Source organism: Pleurodeles waltl, chromosome 2_2 (assembly GCF_031143425.1).
Source record: "Pleurodeles waltl isolate 20211129_DDA chromosome 2_2, aPleWal1.hap1.20221129, whole genome shotgun sequence".
NCBI classification, from domain to species: domain Eukaryota; kingdom Metazoa; phylum Chordata; class Amphibia; order Caudata; family Salamandridae; genus Pleurodeles; species Pleurodeles waltl.
The window spans coordinates 497,847,292-497,874,622 of NC_090439.1; the positions used below are offsets into that span (position 1 = coordinate 497,847,292).

At 46.8% G+C, this 27,331-nt stretch overlaps 1 protein-coding gene across 2 annotated transcripts in view; it reads left to right on the forward strand.

Annotated features, from left to right (window-relative positions):
• The window catches only part of THOC1 (THO complex subunit 1), a 467,835-nt gene that overhangs the window by 267,012 nt on the left and 173,492 nt on the right, over positions 1 to 27,331 (forward strand). For both annotated transcript variants that reach the window (XM_069219988.1, XM_069219989.1), the window contains exons 12-15: positions 15,464 to 15,564; positions 15,763 to 15,829; positions 19,435 to 19,485; positions 19,565 to 19,635. In XM_069219988.1, the coding sequence (XP_069076089.1) occupies positions 15,464 to 15,564; positions 15,763 to 15,829; positions 19,435 to 19,485; positions 19,565 to 19,635 (290 nt within the window). The remainder of the gene's footprint in view (positions 1 to 15,463; positions 15,565 to 15,762; positions 15,830 to 19,434; positions 19,486 to 19,564; positions 19,636 to 27,331) is intronic.

Below are 27,331 nucleotides of genomic sequence, written 5' to 3' on the forward strand. Positions count from 1 at the left end.
AACCCCATTGAGAACCTGTGGTCCATCATCAAATGTGAGATTTACAAGGAGGGAAAACAGTACACCTCTCTGAACAGTGTCTGGGAGGCTGTGGTTGCTGCTGCACGCAATGTTGATGGTGAACAGATCAAAACACTGACAGAATCCATGGATGGCAGGCTTTTGAGTGTCCTTGCAAAGAAAGGTGGCTATATTGGTCACTGATTTGTTTTTGTTATGTTTTTGAATGTCAGAAATGTATATTTGTGAATGTTGAGATGTTATATTGGTTTCACTGGTAATGATAAATAATTGAAATGGGTATATATTTTTTTTTTGTTAAGTTGCCTAATAATTATGCACAGTAATAGTCACCTGCACACACAGATATCCCCCTAACATAGCTAAAACTAAAAACAAACTAAAAACTACTTCCAAAAATATTCAGCTTTGATATTAATGAGTTTTTTGGGTTCATTGAGAACATGGTTGTTGTTCAATAATAAAATTAATCCTCAAAAATACAACTTGCCTAATAATTCTGCACTCCCTGTAGAGACCTAGGGGAATCCAAGGAGGGGTGACTTGTGTGGCTCGGACCAGGTTCGGTTACCCAGAATCCTTTGCAAACCTCAAAATTTGGCTAAAAAAACACATGTTCCTCACATTTCTGTGGCAGAAAGTTCCGGAATCTGAGAGGAGCCACAAATTTCCTTCCACCCAGCGTTCCCCCAAGGCTCCCGATAAAAATGATACCTCACTTGTTTGGGTAGGCCTAGCGCCCGCGACAGGATATGCCCCAAAACACAACGTGGACACATCACAGAAAACAGAGCTGTTTTTAGCAAAGTGACTACCTGTAGATTTTGGCCTCTAGCTCAGCCGGCACCTAGGGAAACCTACCAAACCTGTGCATTTCTGAAAACTAGAGACCTAGGGGAATCCAAGGAGGGGTGACTTGTGTGGCTCGGACCAGGTTCGGTTACCCAGAATCCTTTGCAAACCTCAAAATTTGGCTAAAAAAACACGTTCCTCACATTTCTGTGGCAGAAAGTTCTGGAATCTGAGAGGAGCCACAAATTTCCTTCCACCTAGCGTTCCCCCACGTATCCCGATAAAAATGATACCTCACTTGTGTGGGTAGGCCTAGCGCCCGCGACAGGATATGCCCCAAAACACAACGTGGACATATCACAGAAAACAGAGCTGTTTTTAGCAAAGTGACTACCTGTAGATTTTGGCCTCTAGCTCAGCCGCCACCTAGGGAAACCTACCAAACCTGTACATTTCTGAAAACTAGAGACCTAGGGGGATCCAAGGAGGGGTGACTTGCGGGGCTCGGACCAGGTTCTGTTACCCAGAATCCTTTGCAAACCTCAAAATTTGGCTAAAAAAACACATGTTCCTCACATTTCTGTGGCAGAAAGTTCTGGAATCTGAGAGGAGCCACAAATTTCCTTCCACCCAGCGTTCCCCCACGTCTCCCGATAAAAATGATACCTCACTTGTGTGGGTAGGCCTAGCGCCCGCGACAGGATATGCCCCAAAACACAACGTGGACATATCACAGAAAACAGAGCTGTTTTTAGCAAAGTGACTACCTGTAGATTTTGGCCTCTAGCTCAGCCGCCACCTAGGGAAACCTACCAAACCTATGCATTTCTGAAAACTAGAGACCTAGGGGAATCCAAGGAGGGGTGACTTGTGTGGCTCGGACGAGGTTCTGTTACCCAGAATCCTTTGCAAACCTCAAAATTTGGCTAAAAAAACACATGTTCCTCACATTTCTGTGGCAGAAAGTTCTGGAATCTGAGAGGAGCTACAAATTTCCTTCCACCCAGTGTTCCCCCAAGTCTCCCGATAAAAATGATACCTCACTTGCGTGGGTAGGCCTAGCGCCGGCGACAGGAAACACCCCAAAGCGCAACGTGGACACATCCTAAATTTTGGAAAAAAACAGAGGTGTTTTTTGCGAAGTGCCTACCTGTAGATTTTGGCCTCTAGCTCAGCCGGCACCTAGGGAAACCTACCAAACCTGTGCATTTCTGAAAACTAGAGACCTAGGGGAATCAAGGGAGGGGTGACTTGCGGGGCTCGGACCAGGTTCTGTTACCCAGAATCCTTTGCAAACCTCAAAATTTGGCTAAAAAAAACACATGTTCCTCACATTTCTGTGGCAGAAAGTTCTGGAATCTGAGAGGAGCTACAAATTTCCTTCCACCCAGCGTTCCCCCACGTCTCCCGATAAAAATGATACCTCACTTGTGTGGGTAGGCCTAGCGCCCGCGACAGGATATGCCCCAAAACACAACGTGGACATATCACAGAAAACAGAGCTGTTTTTAGCAAAGTGACTACCTGTAGATTTTGGCCTCTAGCTCAGCCGCCACCTAGGGAAACCTACCAAACCTGTGCATTTCTGAAAACTAGAGACCTAGGGGGATCCAAGGAGGGGTGACTTGCGGGGCTCGGACCAGGTTCTGTTACCCAGAATCCTTTGCAAACCTCAAAATTTGGCTAAAAAAACACATGTTCCTCACATTTCTGTGGCAGAAAGTTCTGGAATCTGAGAGGAGCCACAAATTTCCTTCCACCCAGCGTTCCCCCACGTCTCCCGATAAAAATGATACCTCACTTGTGTGGGTAGGCCTAGCGCCCGCGACAGGATATGCCCCAAAACACAACGTGGACATATCACAGAAAACAGAGCTGTTTTTAGCAAAGTGACTACCTGTAGATTTTGGCCTCTAGCTCAGCCGCCACCTAGGGAAACCTACCAAACCTGTGCATTTCTGAAAACTAGAGACCTAGGGGGATCCAAGGAGGGGTGACTTGCGGGGCTCGGACCAGGTTCTGTTACCCAGAATCCTTTGCAAACCTCAAAATTTGGCTAAAAAAACACATGTTCCACACATTTCTGTGGCAGAAAGTTCTGGAATCTGAGAGGAGCCACAAATTTCCTTCCACCCAGCGTTCCCCCACGTCTCCCGATAAAAATGATACCTCACTTGTGTGGGTAGGCCTAGCGCCCGCGACAGGATATGCCCCAAAACACAACGTGGACATATCACAGAAAACAGAGCTGTTTTTAGCAAAGTGACTACCTGTAGATTTTGGCCTCTAGCTCAGCCGCCACCTAGGGAAACCTACCAAACCTGTGCATTTCTGAAAACTAGAGACCTAGGGGAATCCAAGGAGGGGTGACTTGTGTGGCTCGGACCAGGTTCGGTTACCCAGAATCCTTTGCAAACCTCAAAATTTGGCTAAAAAAACACATGTTCCTCACATTTCTGTGGCAGAAAGTTCTGGAATCTGAGAGGAGCTACAAATTTCCTTCCACCCAGTGTTCCCCCAAGTCTCCCGATAAAAATGATACCTCACTTGCGTGGGTAGGCCTAGCGCCGGCGACAGGAAACACCCCAAAGCGCAACGTGGACACATCCTAAATTTTGGAAAAAAACAGAGGTGTTTTTTGCGAAGTGCCTACCTGTAGATTTTGGCCTCTAGCTCAGCCGGCACCTAGGGAAACCTACCAAACCTGTGCATTTCTGAAAACTAGAGACCTAGGGGAATCCAAGGAGGGGTGACTTGCGGGGCTCGGACCAGGTTCTGTTACCCAGAATCCTTTGCAAACCTCAAAATTTGGATAAAAACACATGTTCCTCACATTTCTGTGGCAGAAAGTTCTGGAATCTGAGAGGAGCTACAAATTTCCTTCCACCCAGCGTTCCCCCACGTCTCCCGATAAAAATGATACCTCACTTGTGTGGGTAGGCCTAGCGCCCGCGACAGGATATGCCCCAAAACACAACGTGGACATATCACAGAAAACAGAGCTGTTTTTAGCAAAGTGACTACCTGTAGATTTTGGCCTCTAGCTCAGCCGCCACCTAGGGAAACCTACCAAACCTATGCATTTCTGAAAACTAGAGACCTAGGGGAATCCAAGGAGGGGTGACTTGTGTGGCTCGGACGAGGTTCTGTTACCCAGAATCCTTTGCAAACCTCAAAATTTGGCTAAAAAAACACATGTTCCTCACATTTCTGTGGCAGAAAGTTCTGGAATCTGAGAGGAGCTACAAATTTCCTTCCAACCAGCGTTCCCCCACGTCTCCCGATAAAAATGATACCTCACTTGTGTGGGTAGGCCTAGCGCCCGCGACAGGATATGCCCCAAAACACAACGTGGACATATCACAGAAAACAGAGCTGTTTTTAGCAAAGTGACTGTAGGAAGTTGGCTCTGTATGTGCTATTTCAAAGTAAGGAATAGCATGCACAGAGTCCAAGGGTTCCCCTTAGAGGTAAAATAGTGGTAAAAATAGATAATACTAATGCTCTATTTTGTGGTAGTGTGGTCGAGCAGTAGGCTTATCCAAGGAGTAGTGTTAAGCATTTGTTGTACATACACATAGACAATAAATGAGGTACACACACTCAGAGACAAATCCAGCCAATAGGTTTTTGTATAGAAAAATATCTTTTCTTAGTTTATTTTAAGAACCCCAGGTTCAAATTTAACATGTAATATCTTGTTTGAAAGGTATTGCAGGTAAGTACATTAGGAACTTTGAATCATTTCAATTGCATGTATACTTTTCAAGTTATTGACAAATAGCTACTTTAAAAGTGGACACAGTGCAATTTTCACAGTTCCTGGGGGAGGTAAGTTTTTGTTAGTTTTACCAGGTAAGTAAGACACTTACAGGGTTCAGTTCTTGGTCCAAGGTAGCCCACCGTTGGGGGTTCAGAGCAACCCCAAAGTCACCACACCAGCAGCTCAGGGCCGGTCAGGTGCAGAGTTCAAAGTGGTGCCCAAAACACATAGGCTAGAATGGAGAGAAGGGGGTGCCCCGGTTCCGGTCTGCTTGCAGGTAAGTACCCGCGTCTTCGGAGGGCAGACCAGGGGGGTTTTGTAGGGCACCGGGGGGGACACAAGCCCACACAGAAATTTCACCCTCAGCAGCGCGGAGGCGGCCGGGTGCAGTGTAGAAACAAGCGTCGGGTTCGCAATGTTAGTCTATGTGAGATCTCGGGATCTCTTCAGCGCTGCAGGCAGGCAAGGGGGGGGGTTCCTCGGGGAAACCTCCACTTGGGCAAGGGAGAGGGACTCCTGGGGGTCACTTCTCCAGTGAAAGTCCGGTCCTTCAGGTCCTGGGTGCTGCGGGTGCAGGGTCTCTCCCAGGCGTCGGGACTTTGGATTCAAAGAGTCGCGGTCAGGGGAAGCCTCGGGATTCCCTCTGCAGGCGGCGCTGTGGGGGCTCAGGGGGGACAGGTTTTGGTACTCACAGTATCAGAGTAGTCCTGGGGTCCCTCCTGAGGTGTTGGATCTCCACCAGCCGAGTCGGGGTCGCCGGGTGCAGTGTTGCAAGTCTCACGCTTCTTGCGGGGAGCTTGCAGGGTTCTTTCAAGGCTGCTGGAAACAAAGTTGCAGCCTTTCTTGGAGCAGATCCGCTGTCCTCTGGAGTTTCTTGTCTTTTCGAAGCAGGGGCAGTCCTCAGAGGATGTCGAGGTCGCTGGTCCCTTTGGAAGGCGTCGCTGGAGCAGGATCTTTGGAAGGCAGGAGACAGGCCGGTGAGTTTCTGGAGCCAAGGCAGTTGTCGTCTTCTGGTCTTCCTCTGCAGGGGTTTTCAGCTAGGCAGTCCTTCTTCTTGTAGTTGCAGGAATCTAATTTTCTAGGGTTCAGGGTAGCCCTTAAATACTAAATTTAAGGGCGTGTTTAGGTCTGGGGGGTTAGTAGCCAATGGCTACTAGCCCTGAGGGTGGGTACACCCTCTTTGTGCCTCCTCCCAAGGGGAGGGGGTCACAATCCTAACCCTATTGGGGGAATCCTCCATCTGCAAGATGGAGGATTTCTAAAAGTCAGAGTCACCTCAGCTCAGGACACCTTAGGGGCTGTCCTGACTGGGCAGTGACTCCTCCTTGTTGCTTTCTTTGTTCCCTCCAGCCTTGCCGCCAAAAGTGGGGGCCGTGGCCGGAGGGGGCGGGCAACTCCACTAAGCTGGAGTGCCCTGCTGGGCTGTGACAAAGGGGTGAGCCTTTGAGGCTCACCGCCAGGTGTCACAGCTCCTGCCTGGGGGAGGTGTTAGCATCTCCACCCAGTGCAGGCTTTGTTACTGGCCTCAGAGTGACAAAGGCACTCTCCCCATGGGGCCAGCAACATGTCTCTGGTGTGGCAGGCTGCTGGAACTAGTCAGCCTACACAGACAGTCGGTTAAGTTTCAGGGGGCACCTCTAAGGTGCCCTCTGTGGTGTATTTTACAATAAAATGTACACTGGCATCAGTGTGCATTTATTGTGCTGAGAAGTTTGATACCAAACTTCCCAGTTTTCAGTGTAGCCATTATGGTGCTGTGGAGTTCGTGTTTGACAGACTCCCAGACCATATACTCTTATGGCTACCCTGCACTTACAATGTCTAAGGTTTTGTTTAGACACTGTAGGGGTACCATGCTCATGCACTGGTACCCTCACCTATGGTATAGTGCACCCTGCCTTAGGGCTGTAAGGCCTGCTAGAGGGGTGTCTTACCTATACTGCATAGGCAGTGAGAGGCTGGCATGGCACCCTGAGGGGAGTGCCATGTCGACTTACTCGTTTTGTCCTCACTAGCACACACAAGCTGGCAAGCAGTGTGTCTGTGCTGAGTGAGAGGTCTCCAGGGTGGCATAAGACATGCTGCAGCCCTTAGAGACTTTCCTTGGCATCAGGGCCCTTGGTACTAGAAGTACCAGTTACAAGGGACTTATCTGGATGCCAGGGTCTGCCAATTGTGGATACAAAAGTACAGGTTAGGGAAAGAACACTGGTGCTGGGGCCTGGTTAGCAGGCCTCAGCACACTTTCAATTGTAAACATAGCATCAGCAAAGGCAAAAAGTCAGGGGGCAACCATGCCAAGGAGGCATTTCCTTACAGTGACTACCTGTAGATTTTGGCCTCTAGCTCAGCCGCCACCTAGGGAAACCTACCAAACCTGTGCATTTCTGAAAACTAGAGACCTAGGGGGATCCAAGGAGGGGTGACTTGCGGGGCTCGGACCAGGTTCTGTTACCCAGAATCCTTTGCAAACCTCAAAATTTGGCTAAAAAAACACATGTTCCTCACATTTCTGTGGCAGAAAGTTCTGGAATCTGAGAGGAGCCACAAATTTCCTTCCACCCAGCGTTCCCCCACGTCTCCCGATAAAAATGATACCTCACTTGTGTGGGTAGGCCTAGCGCCCGCGACAGGATATGCCCCAAAACACAACGTGGACATATCACAGAAAACAGAGCTGTTTTTAGCAAAGTGACTACCTGTAGATTTTGGCCTCTAGCTCAGCCGCCACCTAGGGAAACCTACCAAACCTGTGCATTTCTGAAAACTAGAGACCTAGGGGGATCCAAGGAGGGGTGACTTGCGGGGCTCGGACCAGGTTCTGTTACCCAGAATCCTTTGCAAACCTCAAAATTTGGCTAAAAAAACACATGTTCCTCACATTTCTGTGGCAGAAAGTTCTGGAATCTGAGAGGAGCCACAAATTGCCTTCCACCCAGCGTTCCCCCACGTCTCCCGATAAAAATGATACCTCACTTGTGTGGGTAGGCCTAGCGCCCGCGACAGGATATGCCCCAAAACACAACGTGGACATATCACAGAAAACAGAGCTGTTTTTAGCAAAGTGACTACCTGTAGATTTTGGCCTCTAGCTCAGCCGCCACCTAGGGAAACCTACCAAACCTGTGCATTTCTGAAAACTAGAGACCTAGGGGGATCCAAGGAGGGGTGACTTGCGGGGCTCGGACCAGGTTCTGTTACCCAGAATCCTTTGCAAACCTCAAAATTTGGCTAAAAAAACACATGTTCCTCACATTTCTGTGGCAGAAAGTTCTGGAATCTGAGAGGAGCCACAAATTGCCTTCCACCCAGCGTTCCCCCACGTCTCCCGATAAAAATGATACCTCACTTGTGTGGGTAGGCCTAGCGCCCGCGACCGGATATGCCCCAAAACACAACGTGGACATATCACAGAAAACAGAGCTGTTTTTAGCAAAGTGACTACCTGTAGATTTTGGCCTCTAGCTCAGCCGCCACCTAGGGAAACCTACCAAACCTGTGCATTTCTGAAAACTAGAGACCTAGGGGGATCCAAGGAGGGGTGACTTGCGGGGCTCGGACCAGGTTCTGTTACCCAGAATCCTTTGCAAACCTCAAAATTTGGCTAAAAAAACACATGTTCCTCACATTTCTGTGGCAGAAAGTTCTGGAATCTGAGAGGAGCTACAAATTTCCTTCCACCCAGCGTTCCCCCAAGTCTCCCGATAAAAATGATACCTCACTTGTGTGGGTGGGCCAGGTGCCTGCAACAGAATAAGGCCCAAAACCTGAAGGGATAGAAGGGATAGCACAGCAAGTTTATAAGGGCATATTCTTTTATACATCTTTAGACGGACTCTGCTTTGGGGACCCACATAAGTGAGGTGTCATTTTACTTGGGAGACTGAGGGGAAAACTGGGGAGTAGGAATTTTGTGCTGGAGCGGTGATCCTACTAAGAAAAATCAGGAAAATATGCTTTTTTATGCAAATTGTGAGGTTTACAGAGGAGTCTGGGTAAGAAAATGTTGGGGGAGCCACACAAGCCACACCTCCCTAGACTCCTTGGGGTGCCTAGTTTTAAAAAGTTTCTGGGTTTTGTAGGTTTCCCTACATGACGGCCGCACCCAGGACCAAAAACATAGGTGGGCCCTCCCCCCCCCCCAAACACAGGTATTTTTGGAATATATCACTTTGATGTGTGCACATACGTCCGTGATGTGCCAAACACTAAAATTGTGAAAAGAAACACACTTAGGTTATGTGAAGAAGACCCCTCACCCACCAACCAAGTTGGTGGCATGCTTCATCATCGGGGTCCCACCTGAGGCACCTAGCGTGTCTCAAGTGTGCTGCGACGCCTGATTACAGCGGAGCAGGTTTTGTCATTTGTACCACACATACTGGTTGGATTTGGCACGAGGGTGAGTGATGGTTCAGTAGATCAAATTTTATTAACAAGAGATTTCACAAAAGTGAAATGCACTGGTAATAACTGAAAGGCCAAAAAACTGAACCAATGAATCACAGCTCGTGAGCTGTAAAGCCACGACAAGGCACCAACCGCTTTACAGTCCATTCACACACCTTTCATACATGACATGCACTAGACCATTCACGCCGCCAGCCACGGGCCCAGCACATTACAAGACTCGCATCCACAGACAGCGCCAGTCAAGGGCCCATCACTTTCATACGCCCACATGCCTGATACAGCAATCACACCAGCTGATGAGTGTGGGGACTGGCGTTTGGCCGGCACTGCCAGCCAAGCGCCACACCACCAGCCAAGCGCCACCCCACCCACACCACCAGCCCAGCGCCACCCCACCCACACCGCCAGCCCAGCGCCACCCCACACACACCGCCAGCCAAGCGCCACCCCACACACACCGCCAGCCAAGCGCCACCCCACCCACACCGCCAGCCAAGCGCCACCACACCCACGCCGCCAGCCAAGCGCCACTCTACACATGCCATCCCTTTTTTTTTGTTTTTAAACAACAAAGAAACCACTAATCATAAATTAGTACAAAACTACAAACACAAAAGCTCTAACTGAATACATGACTAATGCCAACCGTGAAACCGAACATATAAAAATATAAAACACCAGTTTACGCTCACGGAATTTCCCAATAATTCTTCTGTGTGTGGTAGCTCCTGAAACAGCCACCCACACACAGCCCAGGCTTTGAAGGACAATCGGGGCAGTACATCCTAGTCTCCTTCCTGATACCTCTTCGAGCACAGACTCTACATCTCTTAGCAGGAAAGTTTTTTTTGGCCGTGGGAGGAATGTGCTCAGCAAAGTGACGATCTTTCAATCTAGCCACATCCTCCACCACTGCTTCTCTAGGAACTCTTGCCTGTTCCAGCACAACAAGGCTAGCTATGATAGACTCCTGAAATTTCACAAATGTCATCCTTGACTCTGGAGAACTATCCTTAAACACAACAAAAGCATTAAAAGTTGCCAAGTGGAACAAGTGAAGCGCTAATTTCTTATACCACACATAAGACTTACGAGCAGCAGTGTAAGGTTCTAACCTCTGATCTACTCTATCAACACCACCCATGTGCTTATTATAGTCTAAGATGCACACAGGTTTGCGCACTTCGGCAACCTGACCCCAAACAGCCACAGGTGAAGTACTCTCATCATGGATGGTGCTTAGCATGTATACATCCCTCTTGTCTACAAATTTCAGAGCTAGCAGCTCATCATTCCGCAAGGCACTGCACTGTCCCTTCTCAAGTTTTTTACAGACAAGCTCTTTTGGATAGCCTTTCCGATTAGAGCGGATTGTGCCACAAGCAACAGTGTCCACTCTGAACAACTCCTTGAACAACCGAACTCCAGTGTAGAAGTTATCTACATATAAATGGTGACCTTTGTTAAACAGTCGTCTACCAAGTTCCCACACAATTTTCTCACTAACTCCAAAAGTGGGAGGACAACCAGGGGGGTCAATATTGGAATCCCTACCAGTGTAGACCCGGAAATTATAAACATATCCTGTACTACTTTCTGACAGCATATACAATTTAATTCCATACCGTGCCCTCTTGCTAGGAATGTACTGCCTAAAAACCAAACGACCCTTGAACAGGACCAAAGACTCATCTACAGATATTTCTTTCCCTGGAACATAGATCTCTGAAAACCGATCTTACCAAATGATCAAGGACAGGTCTAATCTTAAAAAGACGGTCAGAATCAGGATGATCTCGTGGCAAGGCTAAAGCATTATCTACAAAATGCAACATCCGAAGAAGAAGCTCATACCGGTTACGACTCATGATGGCAGGAAATATAGCAGTTGCCATCAAGGGACTAGTAGACCAATATGAAGACAGCGACGGCTTCCTTATCAGCCCCATCAAAAAAGTTAAACCCAAGAACTTTTTCAACTCTTCCAGATTTGTGGGAATCCACCGGCTAGCTCTAGAGTGTGGCCTAAGTCTGGCAGCGTTGTCCCTCAAAAACTGCTCTGCATACAAATTAGTCTGCTCAACAATCTCTTCCAAAAATATATCGTCCATAAACAACTCAAAAAAGTTGACGGGCAAAAAGTTTTCCGTATTAACTCGACACCCTGGAAAACCAGTAAACGCAGGCAACTGTGGCTGCTCCATGTTTGGTGCAACCCATGCGTCAGGTCTTCCAATGGGAAGCCTTTCACCCGCTGGCTCCTGCACCATTGGCACATCACTGTCCTCCTCTAAAACAGGCCCTTCATCAGCACTGAGAGTGGCTTCATCATCCGATGATTCATCTCTGACAGAAAATTCACTTCCAGAATCCTGCACTTCCTCCTCTGCCTCAGATGCAGAGTCAGTCTCATATTCATGGTCAGAAGATGACTCAAAAAGCACACTAACAACCTGCTGAGCGGTCATCCTACGGCTGGCCATGATCCTTCCTACTAAAATTAACTGGACAAATACACCACCAACAACCAGCACTGTGTAAGATAAGTAACAAAGTATAGGTTTATCACTAAGAATTATAAACTCAAAAACTATACTGCTCACTTGCCTGAAAAAGCTTTTGACTCACCAGCAACTACTCTGCACAGCCACAGCAATCACCAACGATATCCCACTAAAAAGAGAAAAAAAAAAGCAAATTAGACATAAGACAACACAATAATCATTGTGCATAACTCTAAGGACAATTTCACACACAATCCTGCATTCAGTACACCACCTACAAACATGTCATTCATGCATTGCAACAATACTCACTTGGAGTAAATTTATTTACTTACCTAAAACATGCAACTACGCAAACCGCAGGACAACTACTGCCAAAACTGCAACAAGCCACAGCAAAGTCAGCAAAAGCTTTGAACTAAAACAAAAAGGAGAAAAACTGTTATTATCATAAAAGTAAATACTTCGCCAGTTGACAAACACTCCGCCACTAACCATTTTTTCATTTTCCCGTGTCTAGTCTTCTCTGCTTGGGGGAAGATGGGCCTAAAAAAAAATAGGCCAATCTACCCCCAAGGGGAGGGGGCAGAAATCGCCCAGATTACATTGCACCCTTTGGGGGGGGGCGACCCTTGCCCAAGGTGCCACACCCCCACACAAAGCACACACACACATACATAGTATCCCTGGCGCTATGGGGATTCTGCCCCCCTTGGGGACAGAAAGGCCTAAAAAATAGGCAATATCTGCCCCCTAGGGGGGCAGAACTGCCCAAAAATACATGTGGGCCCCTGGGGGCGACCCTTGCCCAAGGGGCCACCCCCCAACACAAAAAATAAAAATCAACAATAAAATCCCTGGTGTCTAGTGGCTTTCTGCCCCCCTTGGGGGCAGATCGGCCTAAAAATAGGGCCAATCTGCCCCCAAGGGGGGCAGAAACGACAATAAATACATTGCGCCCCTGGGGGGAGCGACCCTTGCCCAAGGGGCCACCCCCCAACACAAAGCACACATACATACATACTATTTCTGGCGCTATTGGGATTCTGCCCCCCTTGGGGGCAGAAAGGCCTAAAAAAAATAGGCCTCTCTGCCCCCAAGGGGGGCAGAACTGCCCAAAAATACATGAGGGCCCCTGGGGGCGACCCTTGCCCAAGGGGCCGCCCCCCAACACAAAAAATACACATCAAGAATAAAATCCCTGGTGTCTAGTGGCTTTCTGCCCCCCTTGGGGGCAGATCGGCCTAAAAATAGGGCCAGTCTGCCCCCAGGGGGGGCAGAAACGACGTAAAATACATTTGCCCCCAAAGGGGAGCGACCCTTGCCCAAGGGGCCGCCCCCCAACACAAAAAATACAAAGCAACAATAAAATCCCTGGTGTCTAGTGGCTTTCTGCCCCCCTTGGGGGCAGATCGGCCTAAAAATAGGGCCAATCTGCCCCCAGGGGGGGCAGAAACGACGTAAAATGCATGTGCCCCCAAAGGGGAGCGACCCTTGCCCAAGGGGTCGCTCCCCTACACTAATATTCACACACACACACACACACATACAGAAATCCCTGGTGTCTAGTGGGCATTCCTGCTGCCCGATCGCATCGCGATCGGGCAGCAGGAATGCTCAAAGAGACATCGAGGGAAAGGAAAACCCTTTCCTTTCCCTCGATGCCTCTCTGAGAGCACCCCCACCCCGCAGGAAGGTGAAATACTCACCTTCTCCCTTGACGCGCTGGAAGCAAATGGCTTCCAGCGCGTCATTCCCCCTTTCCATGAAATCAGCGCGCGATCGCGCGCTGACGTCATGGGGGGGGATTGGGGGGGGGGGGGGGCGTGAAAGGGGAAGGGATTCCCCTTTCAGCCCTGGCCTGGGGGTGTTGGGGGGCGGCCCTCGGGGGAAGCGCTAGTGCTTCCCCCGACTGCCAGTCCCTGGACGTAATGGTTACGTCCATGGCGCCACACGGGCGCTGCCATGGACGTAACCATTACGTCCGTGGCGGGGAAGGGGTTAATAGTTAAATATTCAAAGGTTTAATTAACAATTTGTTAGTTATAATTTCTCATTGTTGACACTCATTGATCTGTATCTGTTCTTTTGGGACTTAGACTTGAACATCTCTTGAGCATCCTATGTGTTGTTGAGCAGGGTACCAAATGTCACCAACACATCACGTTTACAGCCCACAGCTTTTATTTAAGAGATCTGTATATTCTGGGTGCTATCCGTTCAGCTCAATTTAACCTAAGAAACTTAGTTGACAGATGACAACGGTATAAAAGAAAAGCCAGGGAAGACCGAAGTGTTGTCCCATTGACATGGAGTTATTTTGTCAACCTAACTCTGTGTGAATAACTGGAAGTTGCTTGAAATCTAGTCTAAAGCAGACGGAAAACTAAAATCAGTTTTCATTTATTGGATCAGATATAAGCATACCCCATCTTGAAGTCTGACGCTTCTTCTTTTGGATATCTGTTTTCTGGGTTTTCAGAGCAGCCTTCCTTACCTAAACAAGGAAACCTATCCTGTGTTCCAGTGCCCTAGTTAAAGAACCTGGCAACATAGCCATCTCCAGACCCATTTTAAAATGTGCACTGACATGGTTCTTTTGTACCAGCGATGCAGTCTGCAGATGGCAGGTAGTTCTCTTGCAGAGAAAATGTGCTGTCTCCATATGGGGCAGATTATATCCATGGTACAGGTAGCTGTCTTATAATTAGTTGACAATCTTATTAAAACAGTGGCCTGTTAAACCTTGTCCAAAATCGTAATGGTCACCTGGTATTATACACTGTGTGTTCTTGATCACTTGCAGCTAATTGGTCTGTGCTTTTGGGGGCCTAAATTAGGTGTCAGTCAAGGACTGGTCTCCGAATGGCTGAGTCCCATTCTTGATTGCCAGATAAAAGGTTGTGTTTCTCCAATAGCCAAGATGACAATCCTAAATTGAATAATGCACATGAAAGGTATCAAAAGTTTATTTGAGAGAGTCCCAGAAAGGACCTCTTTTCCATGGTATAAAAAAAAATCCTATTTGGTAAGCTTGTGGCTCGTGATTGAAGGTTAAGATCCTAAACTCCTGCTGACATCAGGGAAGAGGAAGGATTCAAGCAACAGTACCCAAAGGTAGATGCAATAGAAGTTACAAATGCTGGATGCTAATATTATGATAGATGATAGTGGCAAGGGGGCAAAGAATGCAACCAAAAATAGGGGATTAAAAAGACATTGCAATTCATCCATCACTTGGAAATGTCCCTTTTGTTAGTCAAACTACAATTGTCATCACAGAAATAGTGTTTGAGTTGTCTTCAATTTGAAACCTCAGCTACCAATAAATGGATAGACTACCATCTTGTAAAAGGCAGATTATAAGGCTTACCATGCCCCTTCTCAGACATTTAGGGCATCCTTTTGGCATTCGACACGGAAGCCCATGTTTGCCCGTCTTTGCCTAGCACTGAATTCTGGAGGTCCACTACCACCTTCGATGTCTGACTCACTGTGCTGCTCACAGACCACCTTTCTGGGTAACTGCGAGTACAGAGATGCCAGTGTGGTATAGGCAAGCTAAGGCTTAACCATGTTCTGTGCGCAGTGTCCAGCAGTATTGTGCACAATAGAGTGAGGCGCCCACCTCCTTATCCTGGATGCATATAAACATTAGAAAACTTTTTACAGAGTTGTAACACTATCCTATATCCTAGAGGTGGTAAGATCTAGCCACCTGAACCGATTCCTGAGATGGGAGATGAGCAGTAGTCGATGAATTGGAAGGCTTACTGTGAACTCCTTAGCTTCGTATTGCTACGTGTATTTGTTTTCATCAATACTTTTCACTATTCACAGAATTGAAGCGTACAGGAAACTGTTAGATCCAAGCTTAAGCAGTGGAACGTCTTGCAATAATAGTGTTTTAAGTTAACAACCATATTTCTTGATGAGTTTAATAAGTTCTACAATTCCTTTTTCTCTGCAGCTAATGGATTTGCAACTGAGTGATAGTAACTTTCGTCGCCACATACTGCTGCAATATCTCATCTTATTCCAGTATCTTAAGGGACAAGTCAAATTCAAAAGGTGAGCCTTGAATGTGTGGAAGACTCTGTACAGAAGCCAGTGAGTAACCTGAAGTATTGCAGATTGATACGCTCCAGGGATGTTATAAGCAGATCACTGAAATCTGTATTATTAATATGATTTACCTATAAGAAATACTTTGTTTCAATGTAAATTGTGCAGACATTTTGTAATTCTTTTTTTTTATTTTTTTTTTAGTTCTACCTTTGTCCTCCAGGATGAGCAGTCGCTCTGGATTGAGGAAACTACAAAATTAATTCATCAGGTGAGTAAACTATGTCTGCATAAGTCACACGAGAAACTCTATATCAATGGTCTCCAAACTGTTTAATGCCGCGCCCCCCAGTTGAAAAATAAAAATCATTGGGCCCCCTCCCTCTTCTAGACCTATTTAAACATTGCAGTTAAATATTGTTACCTTTTTAAAAATGTAATAACATGATTCTGCTTAAAACAAAGGCATGTTATCTGTATAATGCTTCTTTTGACCAGTGTCTTGGCCCCCACTCCCCGGGAACACTTGAGGCGCCTGTAAGATGGCCCGCCTCCCAGTTTGAAGACCTCTGCTCTATATGTTGATGACTTTACAAATGCCACAGTAAAAGTAAAAAACAAATCATGGCTTAACTGCTTGTTCATGGTAACACATGACAACTGTGTGAGTGATGTTTCTATGGAATGCTAAATCCATCTAACAATTTGAATGCGCTCCAGTGTATTCCGAAAGCTTTTAGTTCAGCCCACATTCTATTTTCTATTTAAGACCTTAATGTATGCCTTATGAGAACATCATACAGGTGGGTCTGAAAGCTATGTCACTTCGGCATGTATCATTAACCAGTACAGACAGCTGTCTGCATATCTTGCCCCTTTTTTGCACGTTTTGCTCCTTGGTAAGAATTAGAAACGTGCGCCAGTCCACTGTTGTGGTGTCTGTTTCATCTCTGTAGTACTGTTTCTGTATTCTGGAACATGAGCAATTATATTTTCGAGCTAATGTTCACATTTTATTAGCATCTCTACTCCCCAAAACTTACAACAGGACTGAGCTTCAAGTAATCTTGGGACTGTTGACAAGGAGTGGACATCTTGTTCGCTCTTTTTCTGCAAGCTGAGGAATCCACTCCGGTTGATGCAAAATTCCTTTGGAAACACAGAGGTCCACAAAGATTAGCTTTGCCACTCAGAAAGACACCTTCAGTGTTTTGCGTCCACTGATGACTGCACAAAGCAGTTTTACTGGAAACCTTCTTGAATCACTTGTGCAAAAGACCTTTTCTTCAGTATTAAAATACTTACACACACTAGACCATGCTGTCTGATTGCTGGTACCATGTGTGGGAAAGTGCCCCTTTTTCACATTGTCACCCCCACTTTTTGCCTGGTGTTTGATGCGATTTTGACTGAAGGTGCACTGGGGTCCTGCTAACCAGGCCCCCAGTGCCAGATATCTTTCCCTAAAACTGTGCAACTGTTCCCCAATTGGCAATACCTCTGGCCGGCCTGTAAGTCCCTAGTAAATAGTACGCCTGGTACTCTGGGCATGGGCACCATAGAGGGTCCCCAAGGGCTGCAGCATGTATTATGCCACCCTCAGGGACCCCCCACCTGGCAAAAGCAGGCTTCGTGTCTTGGTGCAGCTAAAAGTAAAACACAAAATGGCATACAGCCTGTGTGCCATGTCTCCTAACACTGTGTGTAATATGTAGGAAGCTGGATTCTGGTTGCAGTACCGCCACACTTTGTCATGCGCATTGGACTGAAGTGCACTGGATTCCTGCTTAACAGGTCCCCAGTACCAGTGTTCCTTCTCCAAAATAAGACACCTGCTCACTTGATCCCCAAGTGGCCAGGCCCTTTAGCACCTCTGTACATCCCTAGTAAATGGTACGCTTGGTACTTAGGGAATGGGTACTGAAGAGCGGGCCTAAGAGCTGCATCTCAGCTTGTGCCACTCTAAAGGACCCAGCACCAACAGTATCCTGAGTGCCATTGCAAGCTGAGTGACGGGGTGCTCCCTAAAAGTTAAAACACAACATGATACACAGCCTGTGTGCCATGTCCCCTAAACTCTGCATGCAGGCCTTACGGCCCTAAAGTAGGTTGCATAATATTACATGTGTGGAGATATCTTAATGAGCAGGTGTGCCCCTGCAATGTCTGTATCGATTCTTAGATATAGTAAGTGAACAAGGAAGACATTCTATGTACATGTGCTGGACACTGGTCAATAAGAGCTCCCCAGCTACATGATGGCTTCACTGAAAATAGGTATGTTTGGTAACAAACATCTCATATTAGTAAACCATCACTGAATCCAGTGATGGATTTATTAATACATGCACCCAGAGGACACCTCAGAGGTGCCCCTGGTAAACCTACCAACTACCAGTGTGCAGACTCAGTAGTTTTAGCCAGCCTGCCACCACCAGACATGCTTCTGAACCCCAAAGATGAGAGCCTTTGCTGTCGGGCGGCCACAAAGAAAGTCTGCTCCTGGAGAGTTGTTCACACACACCCCACTCAACAGGATAAGCTGCAAATCTGCAGCCACTACGCTTGGTATGCAGATCTCTGCAGCCACTACGCTTGTTATGCAGATCTGGCTTCACTCAAAGGAGAGATGCAGACCTGTCTGCTGTTCCCACCATTTTGCCCCAAGGTCAACTTGTTCTGCTAGCTGCTGTGCCTCCAAAAACCTGGGAGGACTGGCTGCCTTCAGTAAAGACCCAGGAACTCAAGGGAAGCTGCTTCCCTGCATCTTGTAGGCACCTATAGAGAACTGCGAGGATGCCAGACCACTGAAATGCCAACACTTGAAAGCACCACTGCACCTGTGCCACCTAGCCTGAGCTGAAGTGGGCCAGCGGTGCCATCGTGGTCCCCCAGCCCTCAGGAGACAAAGCCCACCTTGGACTTGCCCACTGTGGACTTACAGACACCACCCGTAGCCTCTGTCAGAAGGCCCCCTCAACCGCAGCCTCTTTTTAACCAGACTGATCCCTATTGACTAACATTAGACACCCGACATCATACTCTACCTCTGCACCCGGCCGCCAAGGTGCCCCCCAGTGTGACCTGTAAGTGTGGTCCTGACGCTTGCTCGATACTTACTTTAAGTCCAGGAGTTTGGACCCGTAAGTCACTGTACCTGTTTGCCGCACTTGATTTTCCTCCATAGGATAACATTACAGCTTCCAAAAACTGCACAAGTATCGACTTTTCTAATCTGTAACAATCCTTGCTATTTTTGTAAGTGAGTCGTGGGTCTCATTCATTGACTGTGTGTATTTGCAGATGTCTGACACTCCTCTCTGTTAAGCCTAAGGCTGCTCAGCCACACTACCCCCTAAAAGAGCACCTTGGGAGTGCTTGCGCAAGCCCCTGACCACTAGTAAGGGAACCCCTGGACTACCTTGCACAGTATATCTCATTTTGATATATCGTATAAAGAGACAGCTTCCTACACCATGGAGGATCACAATTATGAAGAGACAAAGTACCTGAGAACCCCTGCGTCACCCAGCATCAGTCTTGGCCCACACTGATATCACTCCCCAAGGACAATAAGACTATTTCCAATCTGTTCTCAAGTATTTCTGAAGTTCACTGATCGTGAACCAGCTCCCGTCTGCTCGTCTCTGTTATGGTGTTTGGCCTCCTTAGATTGTTCTCATGTTTGAAAATGCAAAGTTTAACTTCCATCTAAATGTCAGCATAGTAAGAGCTCTCAAAAGACTATCTGATGTTACTGTGTTTATTTCTTGCACCAATGTGTACATCCAGGTAATACCAGCCTAAATGTTTGTGATTATATCAACCTCATGTTGTGCTTTTAATATTCTGTAATTTTTCTGTTTCTCAATACAGCTTATTGCGGAAACTCCTCCAGCTGGAGACAAATTTTTGAAAATGATACAGGTGAGCGTTTTTTTTTTTTCTTTCTTACACTGCATGGTACTCATTCAAGCTTAATAATATTCACCTACTCTTTTAACAGCATATACTAAGCACTGAAGAGAATTGGAATTCCTGGAAAAATGAAGGTTGTCCAAGCTTTGTGAAAGAAAGGTATGCAGCCATACTGCAACAGTGGGCATGTTTTATGATACCTGTTAAGCGTGATGCATTAAGATAGCAGTTATACATTGTTTGGATGAGAATGTTTCCTGCATTGAAATACAGGCATATGCCTCCGCACTGAGTGACTCAAATCATGAAAAACGTATTTAGACTTATTTTTGGACCAGTGAGCATGCTAATTCAGTGTATAAGACTGTCCAGAGTAAAGCCACATCCCAGAATCTGTTCTGTGACCTGGAGTGAGGCACACATTGTGCCTTCTGTAATGATTTGCATTGTTTACATACAGTGTTGGTAGCAGCCTGACAATATTTGAAGATTCATAGGTTTGAGCAGATTTTTTCTATTTCATCAAGAATGTGCCCTCCTGGCCCCTCTCGTGTAAAGTTCCTCTGAGGGGTGTATGTATGGGTAGTGCTTGTATTCTTGTTTGGTTTATGGCAGGTGTGGTAGCAGGTCTCTGTGTGCTGTGTGATCTTAACTGTTGGGATCAGTGGAATCCATTTTTGATGGCTCTTGGGTTAGCATGGCACAAGATGGAGCATGGATAGCACTTTCCCAGACAATGGAAGTGTATTGTCTGCTTTCCACTGTCTGGGGACCCAGACACTGAAGTGAAGAATGATGGAAGCAGAGATATATTTAGAAATTGTACAATGTCCTTTTAGCAAGAGATTGCTGATTGGTCCTTCTAGAGCATTGCCATTTGGTGGATAGTAGTAGAAAATGGGATGAGTCAAGCGATTCTTTTAAGCATGTGGATTTTTCTAGGCTATGTCTGCCCTTTTGTATGTCCTTACTTGCTACTTCAGGAAGGCTGATGGCAGCCAGGGGCAGTCTCTTCAAACTTCATTGTGCCTGTGTTTTGGTTACGCCTCATCACTACCTGCTGTGAGATACACCACCTTGCATTAAGGTTGTGTTTGCAGAACAGCCAGAAAATGGCATTTAAAAGGTAACCGGTGAAAACTGATTCCTGCATCTTCGATAGTCGATTGACATCCCCGGTCTGGAAAATGAGGATAAAGATGGGTCCTAAACACTTTATTCTGCACCAAAACCGGGCTCTAACATTAAGACTTTTTAAAAAATAAGTGTGAATTTCTAATGTGTTTGTTTCTTTTATGGAAGAGCATACCAGCAACCCACTAGAAATATAACTATTTGTGAGATCTCTGGTGATATACCTTATCTCCAGTTAAGTCGTGGGAGTTGCATGAGTCACAGCGTGTCTGTTCCTTACACTAAGACTGGTACATTGGTACGAAGCTCCATTTGCCTTAGGGCACAGAGCAATCTACTGGTCCTTGTTCACAAGAAAAATTTTAAAAACCTATCAGGTTTTGGCTGCCATGTCCCTGCTTCCTCTGCTGTAGTGGACTTCTGTGTGACTATGATGGTGCATCACAACCGCAGCAACGCCGAGGAGTCCTCTGTAATGTAGACGAAAATAATACTAAGCTCTATTTGAACAACTGCGAGGCTTTGTCTTGCCCTGGAACTATGTACTGAAATCCAGGACGAGTGCCACCATAGACCATTCAGCAGTATACAATTTGAAATGACCTGCCTGCCCCCACTATTGGCTGATCACCTGCATAACCAAATAGTGTACTCGACATGAGTTTTCAAAGATGCAAATCCATAGATCAGAACTGCACAGTATCCACAAAGTTGTTAAAGTTCGCAAAGTGTTGAGAACATCCACAGTATTTAGAGTACTCGTTTTGTTGAGGGTTTCTTTGTTGCAAAATGATGTTGAATGAGCTGCCCCTTCAAGAGCAGAGTTCCCACATCAGAAAAGGGGGACCACTGCCCAGAAAGGAGGTGTTTAACTTAAAGGGAGGCATCTCATTCTATATATTGTGGCTGGAGTTTATTTGATGTATTCCAAAATCTGGGCATCTTTAGGGAGCAAGGCTGCTATACCTTCACTCACAGAAATGTTGCATTAGAGGGACTGGCTAGGACTCAGCTTCTGGAAAGAGGGACCCAACCTCTGAGCACTATTGGTTGGACAGTGTACTAGATGACGGCATTCATCCAGAACCTTTTGACACCCTTTGGAATTGAGTCTTCATTGTTCTTAGCAGTAGACCGAGATACACTTGACATAAAAGTTTGCAATGTGTTCGGATTCCCTTGCAGGAATTATTCTAAAGCTGAAAATCAGAAAAGCCTACTACTTGGCGGACAGTCAGACCATGTGAGTTGAAAGGGGCAGTGAGAGACAACGCATAGATGGCCCATATTCTGGTGCTCCAGAGGGGGTGAGAGAATATCCTTCAGAAGGAATGTGGTGCTCATGGAGCCTACATTTTTGTGTCTCTTATCAAAAAGCTATTGTGGACACTACCAGTGCTTGTAGTGGGCTTTAGGTCAGCTCATTGCTTACAATGGCTTGCTTCTTAATCAGCGACTTTCCATCCTTTTCTTGTGATACTCTCTCCCTGAGAGCATAACTTCCTACCATCCTTTTTATCAGATGACTGATATCCTTCCACTTCTTACATCCAGGGGACTATATTTTTTAGGTTTTGCCTTTCCCAAGACCTTCTGATTTTACTAAAATTGCAGCCAGCCATCTGCATCCATTAGTCTGTTATTGTGTCATTCACATTTATCTTCCTTTTTCTATGGCATACACAGTGGGGCTGTGGGTTACTGCACTCCACTGCAGCTGTTAGCTAACTACAGAGTGAGCAACAGCATTCTGCCCTTTCACAAGGAACACATCCACACACAAAGTATTTACTTCTGTGGTAGAGGCTACTGCGCTGAAAGTGTGCATTTTGAGACTAGAATAATATTTTTTCTTTTAGCCAACATTTTGTTTAGTTTGAGCTGCTCCAGCATTAAAGTTTTGCAAAAACCTTAAAACAATCATCGATAAAGTTAAAAGGCTGGCAGACAGTGCCAGGCCTATTGTCTTTGGCAATTTTTTTCTTTTTCTGTTCTCCCTGGGAGTGCCGGTGTTATCTTGCTTTCCCCATTATGTCTACCCTCAAATCCAGGTTATTGCACCTATGCTCTGTGTTATGCTCATCCTCTTGCCTCAATTTGTCTGTTGCTTCACCAAACCCCTCTTGACCTACTTCTGCTTTTTAAATTTAATTTTCAAGCCTCCAGCTGCACTGTTGCTCTGCTCCAGTTTACCTGTGACTTTCGCGCCTCAGACTTGCCACCCTGTTCCTCCCCTACTCTTTACTTGCACTTTTCTGTTTTTTTAATATAATGTAGTGTTTTTTTTTTTTTTTTTTTTCTTTGGGTTGATGTGGCATTTTGCTACCACCCCTTTCTTTTTAGGTGCTCTCACACATTTCTTTTCATTTCCTGCTCCGAGGTTGGTGCCCACCTTCTTAAAGAGAAAATTACAAATGCATGCATAATTACAAAGCTCCGGCATTTTTTTGCTGTTCATCTGCAAAAAGCATTGGTAAATCCAAAAGGTTGGGTAACACCATTGAAAGGGGAGACCCATTGTCTTTGCTAATGCTTGATTGAGATGGTCCTTGGTGTCAGTTCTTCCAGCCGTCAGACTCCTGATAAATTAGAATGCAGATTATTGTGACCCACGTGCCTCTGAATAACAGGGTTGCTCATTTGAATTATTTTGTGTTCGATAAAAAAGCATAATGCAGTTGGGCATGAAGGGACTTTGAATGAATGTGTAAGAGCAGTGTCCTTTGTATAGGGTACAGGACATTTTCATCTGAAAGGTAAGTTCTTATCTAGGTCTCTTCTGGGCTAATAGTAACATGTCTGCCCAAATGCCTACTAGACAATTCCACAAGCAGTTTTAATTCCCAAACTCTGCAGGCTGTTGCTGGTAAGCTTTCAAATCTAAAATGCTGTAGCACTTTCAGAGCTCCTCTTTCTGAAATGATTCAACCCATGCTGTTTTAATTCTTAGCAAGGTGACCCTCAATAAGGAAGTCACTAGAAACAAATTGATTTGCAGTTATAATTCTTAAAGAACACAGCTAGTATGATGAAATGAATATATTAAGACATCTGTATGTTCCTACTTGAATTAGGCAAATTGGGCACCTCTGCATTGCCAGAGAAGCAGGACTGGCATGTTAAAGTAATTATCTCCCCAAATTGAATAATGTAAGGGAGATATGGCCTTGTGCTAGGAAAACCTATTGGACAGCTTGGAATTGTCTGGTTGTCCTTTGTCACCAAAATATTAGCTCCTCTCACTCAGGGTACACTTTTACCTAATACATCTGCCTCCCTGTAGGAAGTTGGCTCTGTATGTGCTATTTCAAAGTAAGGAATAGCATGCACAGAGTCCAGGGGTTCCCCTTAGAGGTAAAATAGTGGTAAAAATAGATAATACTAATGCTCTATTTTGTGGTAGTGTGGTCGAGCAGTAGGCTTATCCAAGGAGTAGTGTTAAGCATTTGTTGTACATACACATAGACAATAAATGAGGTACACACACTCAGAGACAAATCCAGCCAATAGGTTTTGTTATAGAAAAATATATTTTCTTAGTTTATTTTAAGAACCACAGGTTCAAATTTAACATGTAATATCTTGTTTGAAAGGTATTGCAGGTAAGTACATTAGGAACTTTGAATCATTTCAATTGCATGTATACTTTTCAAGTTATTCACAAATAGCTACTTTAAAAGTGGACACTTAGTGCAATTTTCACAGTTCCGGGGGGAGGTAAGTTTTTGTTAGTTTTACCAGGTAAGTAAGACACTTACAGGGTTCAGTTCTTGGTCCAAGGTAGCCCACCATTGGGGGTTCAGAGCAACCCCAAAGTTACCACACCAGCAGCTCAGGGCCGGTCAGGTGCAGAGTTCAAAATGGTGCCCAAAACGCATAGGCTTCAATGGAAAGAAGGGGGTGCCCCGGTTCCAGTCTGCCAGCAGGTAAGTACCCGCGTCTTCGGAGGGCAGACCAGGGGGGTTTTGTAGGGCACCGGGGGGGACACAAGCCCACACAGAAATTTCACCCTCAGCGGCTCGGGGGCGGCTGGGTGCAGTGTTAGAACAAGCGTCGGGTTCGCAATGTAAGTCAATGAGAGATCAAGGGATCTCTTCAGCGCTGCAGGCAGGCAAGGGGGGGCTTCCTCGGGGAAACCTCCACTTGGGCAAGGTAGAGGGACTCCTGGGGGTCACTTCTGCAGTGAAAGTCCGGTCCTTCAGGTCCTGGGGGCTGCGGGTGCAGGGTCTTTTCCAGGTGTCGGGACTTAGGTTTCAGAGAGTCACGGTCAGGGGAAGCCTCGGGATTCCCTCTGCAGGCGGCGCTGTGGGGGCTCAGGGGGGACAGGTTTTGGTACTCACAGTCGTAGAGTAGTCCGGGGGTCCTCCCTGAGGTGTTGGTTCTCCACCAGCCGAGTCGGGGTCGCCGGGTGCAGTGTTGCAAGTCTCACGCTTCTTGCGGGGAGTTGCAGGGTTCTTTAAAGCTGCTTCTTGAAACAAAGTTGCAGTCTTTTTGGAGCAGGTCCGCTGTCCTCGGGAGTTTCTTGTCATCGTCGAAGCAGGGCAGTCCTCAGAGGAGTCAGAGGTCGCTGGTCCCTTTGGAAGGCGTCGCTGGAGCAGAGTTCTTTGGAAGGCAGGAGACAGGCCGGTGAGTTTCTGGAGCCAAGGCAGTTGTTGTCTTCTGGTCTTCCTCTGCAGGGGTTTTCAGCTGGGCAGTCCTTCTTCTTGTTGTTGCAGGAATCTAATTTTCTAGGGTTCAGGGTAGCCCTTAAATACTAAATTTAAGGGCGTGTTTAGGTCTGGGGGGTTAGTAGCCAATGGCTACTAGCCCTGAGGGTGGGTACACCCTCTTTGTGCCTCCTCCCAAGGGGAGGGGGTCACAATCCTAACCCTATTGGGGGAATCCTCCATCTGCAAGATGGAGGATTTCTAAAAGTTAGAGTCACCTCAGCTCAGGACACCTTAGGGGCTGTCCTGACTGGCCAGTGACTCCTCCTTGTTGCTTTCTTTGTTCCCTCCAGCCTTGCCGCCAAAAGTGGGGGCCGTGGCCGGAGGGGGCGGGCAACTCCACTAAGCTGGAGTGCCCTGCTGGGCTGTGACAAAGGGGGGAGCCTTTGAGGCTCACCGCCAGGTGTTACAGCTCCTGCCTGGGGGAGGTGTTAGCATCTCCACCCAGTGCAGGCTTTGTTACTGGCCTCAGAGTGACAAAGGCACTCTCCCCATGGGGCCAGCAACATGTCTCTGGTGTGGCAGGCTGCTGGAACTAGTCAGCCTACACAGACAGTCGGTTAAGTTTCAGGGGGCACCTCTAAGGTGCCCTCTGGGGTGTATTTTGCAATAAAATGTACACTGGCATCAGTGTGCATTTATTGTGCTGAGAAGTTTGATACCAAACTTCCCAGTTTTCAGTTTAGCCATTATGGTGCTGTGGAGTTCGTGTTTGACAAACTCCCAGACCATATACTCCTATGGCTACCCTGCACTTACAATGTCTAAGGTTTTGTTTAGACACTGTAGGGGTACCATGCTCATGCACTGGTACCCTCACCTATGGTATAGTGCACCCTGCCTTAGGGCTGTAAGGCCTGCTAGAGGGGTGTCTTACCTATACTGCATAGGCAGTGAGAGGCTGGCATGGCACCCTGAGGGGAGTGCCATGTCGACTTACTCGTTTTGTCCTCACTAGCACACACAAGCTGGCAAGCAGGGTGTCTGAGCTGAGTGAGAGGTCTCCAGGGTGGCATAAGACATGCTGCAGCCCTTAGAGACCTTCCTTGGCATCAGGGCCCTTGGTACTAGAAGTACCAGTTACAAGGGACTTATCTGGATGCCAGGGTCTGCCAATTGTGGATACAAAAGTACAGGTTAGGGAAAGAACACTGGTGCTGGGGCCTGGTTAGCAGGCCTCAGCACACTTTCAATTGTAAACATAGCATCAGCAAAGGCAAAAAGTCAGGGGGCAACCATGCCAAGGAGGCATTTCCTTACACAACCCCCCCCCCCCCAAACGAAAGAGGATGAGACTAACCTTTCCCAAGAGAGTCTTCATTTTCTAAGTGGAAGAACCTGGAAAGGCCATCTGCATTGGCATGGGCAGTCCCAGGTCTGTGTTCCACTATAAAATCCATTCCCTGTAGGGAGATGGACCACCTCAACAGTTTAGGATTTTCACCTTTCATTTGCATCAGCCATTTGAGAGGTCTGTGGTCAGTTTGAACTAGGAAGTGAGTCCCAAAGAGGTATGGTCTCAGCTTCTTCAGGGACCAAACCACAGCAAAGGCCTCCCTCTCAATGGCACTCCAACGCTGCTCCCTGGGGAGTAACCTCCTGCTAATGAAAGCAACAGGCTGGTCAAGGCCATCATCATTTGTTTGGGACAAAACTGCCCCTATCCCATGTTCAGAGGCATCTGTCTGCACAATGAACTGCTTAGAATAATCTGGAGCTTTTAGAACTGGTGCTGAGCACATTGCTTGTTTCAGGGTGTCAAAGGCCTGTTGGCATTCCACAGTCCAGTTCACTTTCTTGGGCATTTTCTTGGAGGTGAGTTCAGTGAGGGCTGTCACAATGGATCCATATCCCTTCACAAACCTCCTGTAATACCCAGTCAAGCCAAGGAATGCCCTGACTTGAGTCTGGGTTTTTGGAGCTACCCAGTCCAGAATAGTCTGGATCTTGGGTTGGAGTGGCTGAACTTGGCCTCCACCTACAAGGTGGCCCAAGTAAACCACAGTTCCCTGCCC